General features: G+C 35.4%; 1 protein-coding gene across 7 annotated transcripts in view; it reads left to right on the top strand.

The window, feature by feature from the left end:
• NUBPL (NUBP iron-sulfur cluster assembly factor, mitochondrial) overlaps positions 1–12,378 on the top strand; it is a 79,318-nt gene that overhangs the window by 38,124 nt on the left and 28,816 nt on the right. For all 7 annotated transcript variants that reach the window (XM_066552701.1, XM_066552707.1, XM_066552702.1 and 4 more), the window contains one exon: positions 9,506–9,599. In XM_066552701.1, coding sequence (XP_066408798.1) covers positions 9,506–9,599 — 94 coding nt within the window. The remainder of the gene's footprint in view (positions 1–9,505; positions 9,600–12,378) is intronic.

A 12,378-nucleotide genomic window follows, 5' to 3' on the forward strand; every position in this document is an offset into this window, starting at 1 on the left:
ATAGCATCATGGTGGCTTCTGTAGCTTTTGCATTTTTGCTTACACAGTTTTATCCAGCTAAATACCACCTGCCTGGGAAATAAAAAGTGACATCTTCCCATTCATAGGAAGGTTCTCCCATATGACTAACTGTGATATTAATCAGTTACTATTATAACAGTAGAGTGACAGGCTTTGTGATTTTGTTTTTGGTTTGATTCTTCTATTTTTTAATGGCCACATGTGCTCAGCTTTGTGTTGGGTTCAGTGTTGCCAGTGGCAGGTGCATTTAGAGATTGCCTGCTACATTGGGCTTGTAAGACTTTCTCCTTTCTCACGAATGTGTGTATAATTAATGGATCCCAAATTGGCTTCATGTTGAAATTTTATGCTCAATGGAGATTTTCTATTTCCTTTCCTGAGCAGTCAGGATGTTTGGGAGAATGTGTAGGTGGAGCTCACCAAAGCTGCTTTTTGAGCATGTTTTTTTCCCGTTTTTCAGCCATTCTTTTTCATCTTTTTGATCAAAATAGAAGTAGAACCTTGCTACCTTGGAATATTGACTGAACTTTGACCCATTGTTTAGCATTACATGTTAATTTTACTTATTATATAACTATGAGTGTAACTGTATAAACAGATTTTTAAAATTATTATTGAATTAATATATGTTAAACTGACTGCACAGAGTTGTTTCTTTTATTTTTAATAATTCAGCTTGCATTCTGTCTGTTGGAAGCTGACAGATTGATCCTTCACTCAAACCATCCTCCCATATCTCTTTTGCTCCCAGAAAATAACTGCAAATATCCAAGAATAGCAGCAGGTTTTGTACCAGTATTCTTTGCAGAAAGTGGTTATTTCTCACATCCCAAGTGATTGACACAAACGTAAAGTAATTGTGCTTAAGGTACCAGAGATTAGTGTCATGGGGCTTTTTTCCCCCTCCCCCTCCCTAACAAAGGAAAAACTGCTTTTCTGTACTATTCATGAAGCTGTAGAAGATGTTTCACTTCTTACTGTCTTTTGCTCCATCAATAGTATCTTTTAAAAGAAAGATTATGTTCTCCTAGCAGAATGCTGCCTTTGGAATTCAGCTCTTACTAGGCAAAGTAAGAGCTAAAGTGGATTTAAAATTCTTTTTTTGATTTCTTTTTTTAGATTTTTTTGTTCTGTATTAAATAAGAACTGGGAGCTAAAGAAAAAGCTAGGAAGTGAATAAAAATAGGAAGACTCTCCATTGCTTGGCACTAATCTCTGGATGTCCCTGAGACTCATGGTATCAGCACCTGCAGCAAATGATTTTAATTAGGTTTAGAATACAAGTAACACTTTTATTGTTGGAGATTCATAACTGAAGACACTAGAGAATGCAAAAGCATTGTTCTGTGTGCATAGCAATTGTTCTGCCAATCTATAATTTCACACTTTAATAGATTATCTGTTGTCTAATTCATAGTAAATGCTCTTACTACTCCAGGAATATGACATTCAGCACATCTTTAAATTGTGGCTGTGGTATGTGTGTGACTGCAAAATGTGTATGGTTTTAAAATTTATTTGTTATTGTTTTTACATCTTATCTGTGTCATTAATGCCCTTTCTGTGTTCTGCTATTTGTAAGGACAATGTATATGCAGTTTTTCTTGCACCTTTCTGACCTAAAGGCAGTTTCTTTGACAGAGAGCATACACCAACTTTAGAGTTACAGATTCATGGTCATGAATCTGCTCTGTTCACTCTCATACATACTCCTGCTTACATTCTTTTCTCACACTCTTTCATCTTCTTCAATCTTCCTGTAGAGTTGAAAGGTTCTATATTTTGTGCAGCCTTGTTGTTACTTCTTGTTGGAAGTATTGATTTTTGTGCTTTGACATAATTCAAGCAGACTCTCCAACACTGGCTTCATTTGCAAGGGATGACTTTTTTTAATTCAGTGACTGCTGAAGTTATACTTTTGAATTTAAGTACAAAAATTTTGGAGGAAAATTTTAATCTATATTTTGAAAAGCAGATTCTTTAAAAAAAAGGAAAACAGCATTTTATTATGTAAAATTCATGTTTTAACTCAAGGCTAGTTCACTTTAAAACCTGATAACTTCTCACCAGGCAGAAAATTAAGTTCTATATTGAGATTTACTGTCTTTTGGCCTCTGTTCAGTGGTCTACATCTAATTGATTCTATTTTAGTTTTTATGTTGCACTATTTATGGTAATACTGGAGGGTTTTCTTCAGCAGCATTTTAATTTACTTGAATAACACCTATCATGTTACTTTCTTCAGTAATCTTTTTTCAGAAGGCCTTAGACTGGCCTCTGTAGAAGTTCCCCTTTCTGTACAAGAAAAGCATTTTACATTATAGTTGAGAAACCGTTTTCTGACATTTTTAATCTAATGATTTTTAGTTTAAGTGTTGTTTTAAAATCATTGTTTCAGTGATGGTCATTAAATGGTACCTTCAGTAGTCTGTTGGTACCCCAGTAAGGAATTTTCAATTTTTTTTTCTTATGCCAGAAAATGAACTGAAACTTAAGAAGAAAATTTTATTTACTTCTCAAGCAACTTAAGGAAGTTAAATAACGTACGAAGCAATTTAGGAACATGGCTTTCCATTGCATAGTTTAAGTATTCAGTCTTAAATTATATATCAGCTTTTAACATCATTACAGAAGTATAGGCTGAAATGCATATGGGGAGTGGGCTTATTAAGCTTCTTCCTTTTGATATTTGTTGCCAATACTTATAATATTTCCTTCTGTTGTTGTTTTAGGGAAAATCTGATTCAGACGCCTTATATAAATTTTATGAGCTTAAGTTGGGTCCTGATAATACTGCCTTAAAAATGTGTTATTTGGCTTTGGGTTTGATAGCTAAGCAATGATTTTGCCTTTGTGTATTAGTAAGGAGAACTTAAAGAGAATTTGTGGTTTAGATGATGTTTTTAACATAGCTGTATCAACCTGGTGATTAGTTTAATTAGAAGATGTGATGCTAGCCCAGTTTCTTCTGATTTGTTGACCTTTACCTAACTTTTGTGCTTAGTTTTATTGCAAAAAGATGTAGGAATAGACACCCTTTTATTCTGTATTTCTTTTCCTGTTGTCATTATTTAGCAGCTGAACTACAGGCAATTCTGTACTGTAGAACTTGGGGAAAAACCCCAGGTGTGTTTCTGAAGAAAAGTTTCTGCAAATTATGTATTGTTCAAGGGTAGAGAGAGCAACAGACCAATGATCAGTCTTAAAACCACGTAATAGAATTTTGCTTTCCAAACTGTCATCTTTTAGAAAGCAGACTGTGGGAAATGGGAATCACACTCACAAAAGCTCTTTGTAGTAACAGCTCTGTAGTAACCTAGAGGAAGAGCCTTTTATATGTGGTAGTGCTGAGACAGTCTTCATCAGAATTACTCCTTGTCAGTCACCCTCAGAGATTATCCCCAGGCTCTTGTGGGTTTTCCAGACTGCCTCACGGCTGGGTTCCATCTTCCCTTCAAGCTGATATGATGTTGATTGGGCTTCCTGAAGAAGGTTGGTGTTGAGTGCCTTCCTGTCTCCTGGAACACCACACAGAGAATGACCTCTTTATTGTTGCTTTCTGGCAGGTGTTTCATTTTGCTGGTTATACAAATGAAGGTGACAGAAAACTTCAGGTTACTGTGTTTCCCTTCACTCTTAACATTATTAAAAGCCAACAGAGAGGAAGAGGAGGAGACCAGTTTCTGTTCTGGTTGTTGAATTGAGCAACACTCAGGCATTCTTCCTAGATACTTACTTCTAAAAGTTACTCTTAACCTATATAGAGAGAGACTAGGAGAATTTTCCTTCTCCTTGTGGATGTCTTTGTAGCAAACCGTTCTTACGGTTCACCTCAGTTTCTCTCTGAACTTGGCACAGCAGACTGCTCATAAATACCTTAGAGGGAATTTGAACTCTTGCAGTGGATCTGTTTTTCATGGTGTCACATTGCAAGGCTTTGAGATTGGTTGAGCATCAGAGGACAAGTCAAAGGGGCAGTTGTGTTTGTTCAGAAAGTGTCCAGTTGTGTTAAGCACTGTGGCATATCCTGTTGTGATACTACCAAAGAGAAAGTTTCCGTAGGGGCTAAAAATCTTCTGGATTATGTCTGGGGGATGTCTCCTTTCTTTATCAAATACTTCTGAAAGTACATTAAAAAATTAGATTAAAATGCCATGTTTCATTATGCTGTTCCTAGATTATCTGTTTGCTTACACTGTGAAACTATTTACTTGTTCCTAATGTTTGTGTGTATCTAAGCAGCATTCTGTAAGTAATTTTTCAAGGAATTATTTTATAATATTATCACGTTACCATATTAATTTCAAGGAATTGTTTTATGTTAAAATACATGGTTTTTATTTTAAATGCATGTTTTATCTTAACACATAAGTACATGTGAATAGGTATATAAATCTTCACGTAGGAACACAATTTCTCACCTTTACTTTGTTCAGCTGTCTGCCTGTATTAAATCATTAACATACACACAAAGTAGTTAGGAGAGGAGGATGGATCCGGCAGGAATAGAACTTAAGCTGCCTGCAGTGTAGCTCTTACTGTTTTTCTGATACTGGTGTTCAGTTTGGCTGGCTGCTGCCAAGTCTGCACCTGCATAACTCTGGATTGTAACTCTGCATGTATTCCTCTTAATAGGAACAAATAAATAATATCTTCTGTTATTTACCAAACAACCAAACATGAAGATTACTTCAAAGTCATAAGTAGCAACCCCTCTTCTGTTCTAATGCTTTATCCTTTCTGCCTCATGCACAGGCTTCATTCCTCAGCAGAAATGTCATCTATATCTCTGTGTTCTACCTTGGGTTTAACTTGCTATTTAGAACCCCTACTCAAAATGCATATATGGTATTTTGATTGTGGATTGCCACATAAACAGAATGATTGATTAAAGTAATTTACATAGAAGCATTCCTGGGTTTTCTGAGCAAGGGAAAATACACAGAAGCACATGGCACTTAATTACTTTGCTTAACAATAAATGTCAAGTTAAACCTTTTTAAAAAAAGATGGATGCTGTGCTTAAGGAAAACGCAATTACATTTCCGTGCTTTGAAATGTTTTACACACTGTATACATTAGAGGGGCAAAGACATTAACACCTCTGTACATGCAAAGGTGCTGACAGATTTCAGATGCTACAAGGCAGGCTTTTGTAGCCCAGTCTGCCTACTGCTTGCAAAGGGAACTCATCTACTATAATGTGCTGTTAATCTGAGCTCATTTTCCTGTGTGAAACCGCATTTGCATACACACACACTTCCTGGAACTCATGGAGAACATAAGGACAGTGGTCCCGAATTGATAAATTGTTGCATATAAACAGGATTTGCATTCAAAGTAGTGTTTTATAGCACAGCCCGATTATTTGTTCCATTTTAATAATGTTGAATTAATGGCAAAAGTAGATTTCAAAAAGCCACTCCTGATTTTATGTTCCAGTTCTGAATTTAATTAAAAATGTCTTTCCCCTCTTTCTTTCTACTATGCTGCAGTTTGGTAACATACCCGTAATTTCTTCTTCTGTTAAATAAAGTGTACACTTCTATAACAAATTGTTCAGATTATATTCAATAATGTGTTTAATAAAAAGATTTTCATACTGCTGTATTCCTGTGGGAGGGTAATGGAGGAGCAACTGAATGACATCCAATCCTTGCAGAATAGAAGTAAATAAGAGGAAGTCCACAGTGAGAAATGGGGTTACGTGCAGCATTCCCGAGCCCAAGTCTGAGCAAATCTGTATGTCTAGACACTACTGCTCACTACCAGGCAAATAGACTAGATCAGTTCTTTCCAGAAATTTTGGCTATATAAATTTTGGTGCAGTTCTTCCTTCTTGCCCTGAATTACAAATGAAAAACAGGAAAATGAAACTTTGAGGATAATTACTTGAATGCCTTCAAAATAAAAAACATGGTTAGTTTTGATTAGAAATGGTTTTCCAATCTAGTTTGCCACCTGATTTTCACCAGTTCAGCGCCACCAGCAGTAGCATGGCTCAGAGAGGTTTGTGGAGGGTAGTGCTCTTATATATTTAGTACTTAGGGACCTTGGCATCTTTGCTGTGGCTTTTTCTAAACTTGTGAACTTGACAGGCACAAAATCCTGTCTGCCACCTACTCTGCTCAGTAGCAAGATGTCCTCTCCACTTCTGCTGGAATGGTGTAGCTTCTCCATTTTTCTGTGATCAAGTTTGTAAGCAGTAAAACAGACTACACTTAATTTGATAGGCAGCTCATTTCTTTTTCTTTTCAATCCATGAATTTGAAGAAAATATGTGAAATAAGATGTTTACGCTGCCATAAATTAAATAAAGCGTTATAATTTAATTACACTATGTGTTAGCAGGGTATTTTTCCTGTTGCCTAGCAATGAGATTTACCATGAGATTCACCATGTGCTTAAGACTCCTTTATTAACTTCAGTTTTCAAAGGTTTGTAACTTTATTAAAAAATCATTATTTGTAGGACAATCCAGAAGGTGCACGCTGGCTGTTTTGGGGTCACTTACTAAGAAAGTTTGAGGCAGAAAGCTCTGGTGCCCTCTGATTTCTGATTTACAATACAGGGTAGATTTTGAAAGTATGTTATTGAGCAAAACTTTGTGTATCCCCACAAATCTGAATGTCTAGGAAAGGCTTTGAGCTGCTGGTGTTTGCTGTTACCTCCACTAATGTTGCACAACTGTAATGCTTGGTACATTGGGCAATCACATGGAACTTGATGAAGGAGACTAGTGCTTGAAGAGGTTGGAGGAGGAGCAAAACATTTGGGAAGGCTGAAAAGAAAAGCTCTAGGTCGGGCCCAGAAAGTCACTTTTTTTCACAGGAGGAGCCAGCTTAAATTTAGGGCCTGCAAGTATATGCAAAACCAGACAGCTTTTATTTAGCTTGAGGAGAATGCATTTTCCTTTCCAGTTACCTCTGATAAGTGTGGGATTTGGATTGTTTTGTACGACTCCATGAGGCAGTGCTGTACCTAAAAGGACTTGAATGTGAGCTCTTGGAAAAAATGGCTGAAAACTACTAAATATCCAAGCTTTTTTCCAAGAATATACCCAAGAACCCAGTGTTTTTGGCAGACAAAGTGATTAGACACTGTGTTAGAATAATAGTGGTGCTATGCCACTCATAGATTTGTTTCCAGACTGCATCTTGCTGCAAGGCAGAAAGCAAAAAACCAGTTTATTGATTCTATTTTTAGAAGCATTTAAGGAAAGAGAATATGATTACTGGAATTGTATTATTTATTTTATATATATATATACACACACACACATATATATATATATATACACACACACACACACACACATATATATATATATATATATATACACACACACACACACACACACATATATATATATATAGACTTAACAAAAGATGCCAGAATCAAGCTTCATGAAGATGGTGGGGGGGAGGAGGTATTTTGAATTAATCCATTATCCTTTTTAAAAACTAAAACTGCTTATGCCTACCTAGCATTTCAAAATGGTTCTGATTATTATGAAAGATCCAGATTTTGCATATTGAGATTTTTGCATGTTACTTACAGGAGATCTGTGTGTTTAGTTGCAAATCTTCAAGGAATGTGATTTTGTTCATTTTGTAAACTACTACATCTATATAATTTCAAATTGTCACCTTTATAATGGTTGATTTTTAATTAAGAAACATAGAAATTTGAAATTCATACCTGCATGTGAGCAAAGTAGTTTTTACTGGACAAGGAGGCATTAATTGCCACTGGCATTGATCTGGTGAATAACTAAGCAAGATTAGTTAAGAAAACCAGAGTTGAAACCAGACTTTTTTTTCAGATAAATGGCTTCTCTGCCCATAATTGTTTCAGTATGTATATTTTTGCACATAGATGTAGTTTTTCTTTGGAGATATATCATCTCAATATGATTATGAATGGTAATTGATTTTAATCTGCTAGATGTATGCAATTTTTTTGACAAAATGTGGATATTATAAATGACATAGATCAGTATCAAATGTGAAAAAATGCAGCATTTGCTGTGGTTAACAGAAATGGCATTTCCTGTTTAGCTAGACTGGCTTAGGCATGGTTTAGTGTTCCTGCAGCCTTTGAATAAAAAACGAGAAAAGGGAGGTGTGCCTGAGAGTCCCTAATTTAGACACCTAAAGTTAGAATTTTCAGCTAAGCTTTTCCATTTCTGTTCTCTCATAAATACTCAGAAATCTTCCTTCTTCTGCCTTGAAAAATTCCATTTCTCACTGGAGTGTTTAGTGGGTTAGTGATCTGGATTTCATGTAGGATGTGCTTCCCTAGAAGATCATCATCCATACAAGAACTGAATGAAAACGAATGAGTATTGCCCTGACAGGGTCTAGTATTCCATGCAATAACTAGGGGACTGGCAAAGTGTTGATTATTTTTTGTTGTTAAAATGACACTTGAGGAAATGTGTAAAATACAATGCTCTAGTTTGGCATTTTCCTGTTTTAAAGCAGCTCATGCAGTTGTATCTTGCATATGTTTTATGAATCAGAAACATACCATATAATTCCATTATATCTGTTGGGAAATGTTTAGATCAAGTATAGAGAATTCCATTATATGTACTACTATCTATATACTATATTTATACTGTATGCTCCATTATATAGAGTAGGCCTAGGATAATTTCTCTTCTCATTAAGAGAACGATTATCTTGGTGCACTATGCTCTAGGGAGATTTTTTTGCCTTTCCTGGAAAATCTGTCCTTGTAAAAAAATGTAAGTAATCTCAGCATTCTCATAACAAGAGTCTAAAATCTTTAATGGTTGCTCTCATTTGATGTCTAACAACCATTAAACTTCTTAAATTTTGGAATGTTAAGAATGTTGTCACTCTGTATAATTATAGCTGGTGATTTTAATTTAACAAATCTGGGAAATTCTGTTTCTTTATTTTTCTTTTTCCCAACATCTCTTTTGCCTAGGGAAAAAATACAGTACTGATAGCTCTAACTTCATAACAACAAAACAGAAAAAAAGGCTAAATATGTATGTAGTAAATAAACTGTAGTTTCAACAAGTGATTAGAAGGAAGGAAGGTAGTCTTAAATGAATGGAAATAACTCCTAAGTGATATTTGTTGCACAAATCCCTTGTTTTTAGCCTGAGTTTTACCTAACATTTGCTTCTAATCCATGATTAAAGAGCTTAAAGTAAACATCTTAAGTTATTGCTAATATTTTGGGGGAAATACTTAAATAATAATTATGCCAATGAAGTGAATGATAAAGTTGCACTCATAGTTTTGAGGCATCAGCAAAGATGGTCTCAGGAAAATAAGGTCTTTATCCTGTGCTGAAGGTGTGACTAAGAGGGCATCTCAGTATTATTCTTTTAGAGGTCCTTGGTTCACTTGTTTACATTACAAGAAACAAGGACTGCACTAAAGCACAAAGTGCCCTAAATAAAAATGTGTAAATCTCCACATATGTTTATATTGTTGTCTTCTAGGTTGACTGGGGTCAACTGGACTATTTAGTGATTGACATGCCACCTGGGACTGGAGATGTACAACTGTCAGTATCTCAGAATATTCCAATTGCAGGTATGTATATTGCTTGATTGCTTCAGAGATTTGTAATTCATTAGGTTCGGTAGCTTTAAAAAAATCTTATTTTAAAGCACCAGTCAAAAATTACTTTTATTTTTCTTTCCAGCATGCTGAGAAGTTGTTTTATCAGTTGTGTGGTGTTGGAAACATTATCGGTGATTTTTAATATGTTATCATTACAGTTGTGTTGCTTTATTTTAAGCTAAGTTTTGAAAAGATGGAGAAGTCAGCTGTAACTCTTGAAGGAAAGACAGTCTTGCCAAAACCTGCTGAGTTTTGTAGTAGAAAATTTCCTTCTTTGTACCTACTACATAATAAAGAGAATAAAATAAAAGAGTGATTCATACCCATTTTCGTAGATACAGTACCTAGTAGGTTGCATGTGTCAATAGCAAAGCAGGAAGGCCTTTGACTCCCAGGGTTTTAAGCAATGAGGTGAAACATGACTGTGGCGCAGAGGTTTTTGCTAAGGTAGAATTTAATTGAATAATGTACATAAGGGCAGTAAAATTATGCAGTTAAAGAGTTGTGGCTTTATTAGGGGCTTTTTAAAGTACAGTGGCTATTGATAATTTCTGTTACTACATATATTATACATACTCCTGATTTAACATAGAAACGGTCATTAGACTCTTGATTTTCAAGGGATTGTTGTGCCCTTTCCCCACAGAACTCTGCACTGCTTTCAGGAATGTGAGTGGTTATGGTGGTGCACTGGGTCCTCTGGGACAGAGAGGTGATGGAAATGACTTTAATCCTCTATGTTCTTGTAAATTTTGCTGATGTCTGATTTTTGTTTGAATTCTGAAATGGCTTCACTTTGTTCCTACAGTTGTTCAGTTCAGCTTACTTTTTTCATCAATCCTAACTTCATAAAATTAGGAGTGATAGCATCACTTTACATTTTTATTTCCCATTTGTTGGTTTTGTTGACTGTGCTGAAGTTGACTCTTGTAGTTTAAAAAAAACAATGCAGTCTGCTTTTGATGAAGACAAACACAGCAGACAAAGAGTGATAAGATACGTAATTCCCTGTGTTCTTACTGGCTTGATGAATTTGTGATTTAGGAAGAGTTTTTTCTCTTGTTTATTCTGGCTATTTTTCACCCTCACTGGAAGGATGTGTTTTTGTGTATTACAGCTTGAATAACTTCTTCTTTATTCTTCTTTCTTTCTTGTTTTGCTCGTTACTTGCTTTCTGTCCCTTCTTTCAAAGAATCCATCACATTGTTTAGCATGCTTTTATTTTCTTCAGCTTGGTTCTTTTCAAAGGTATGGAAGAGACTGTTACAGATCTTGATGATCATATCTTTGGAGCAGTGTACAGAATGGTGATGCTTTTTACAATTCATATTTTCTAAGCACTCTGTCTTTCACTTTGGTACAGAAAGTATTTGGTGGTGTGCAACTCCGTTTCCTTTCTGGTTTTCTTATTCTTTATCCTTTGAAGATGCCTTGAACAGTCATGGTGTTAGTGGAATAATTTCTCTGTTTTTCCTCAGAGACAACATATGTATCTTAGTTTAGTAAATTTAAAGTGCATTATCTAATTTGCATGAAAGTTGTTCTTTGATTTGCATTCATGCATATGTGAGATACTGTATTTGCATTATGATTCTTTCATTATTAATCTGTGGCTTCCTCGGGATAGACAGTGTAGAATATTTTAATTTTGCCTCTAAATAAATTTACAAAACCTGCACACATATATTATTGCCAGCCACTTATAGAATTTTCTGTGAGTGAGAGAAAGAGCTCTGGTGAAGATGTTTTGTTTGTGGCAGGTTTGCCCAGATGGGGCATGAAAAGCTGTAGCTTTGCAACATCTGAGCATAAGAGAGACACTGCTAGGATATGTGAAATGATACTGGATTTTAATTTTACAGGACTGGTATCTTTTCCTGCATCACAGGTCCCATAGCTTTCTTGAGTCAAAAGGAGACTAGAGGAATACTTAACAGGTGTAAGAACAATACAAGATATGTCTTATAATTCCAGTAGTCAGTCTTATAATTCCAGTCTCTTAAAGAGACTGTCAGCCTCAGGCAACCTTCACTGAGGCAGCAGTTTTGTGTGGGTGCTTTTCCTTTAAAAGAAGGTGGAAAAGGAAACTACTGTGACTTTTGGTTTTATTAGTCTTAGTCACCTTACAAGGAAACACATCTTATTTAGTGTATTATTCTTTAATCATCTGTAACTTTGCTCATGTTGCAGTCATTCTTCAACAAACTCGTAGATGAGGAATGTTATAATAGCTTGAAAATGTGGTACCCATTTCTGCATAAACACCACTGCTTTCTTCAGATGCAAATTTGCTTTCCAAATAGAAATCCAGGGTCAGTCTGGAGAAAATGGCTTTGTTCTTGTCCATTGTTACTTAATCTGTATTGAGTTCTGCTTCCTTATTTCTTTATTTTTCGTTCCACCTTTTGCATGAACGAAACTTCCCGAAATGGGTTCTTTAGCATGTATTGAGCATGCATGCTTGGCAAAACTAGAAACATCCTTACATGTTTTCCAGCTTTTTGAACATTTTAAAAACGGAGGGTTTAGCTGATGTTATCATGTTTGCTATCAAGATATAGTGTGAACTAATGATATTATAAAAGATGAGGCTTGTGATTCCTTTGCATTACCTAGTTGCTAAATTGATAAATCTAACTCAGTGGATTTGTTTGATCATTTAGCTAAAGGAGGCATAAATGTAATAAATATTATTGGAGATGGATAATTAGCCTCTATAAAGACTGGGAGACCAGTTTATTATTCTCTC

Source organism: Molothrus aeneus, chromosome 6 (assembly GCF_037042795.1).
Source record: "Molothrus aeneus isolate 106 chromosome 6, BPBGC_Maene_1.0, whole genome shotgun sequence".
Taxonomy (NCBI): Eukaryota; Metazoa; Chordata; class Aves; order Passeriformes; family Icteridae; genus Molothrus; species Molothrus aeneus.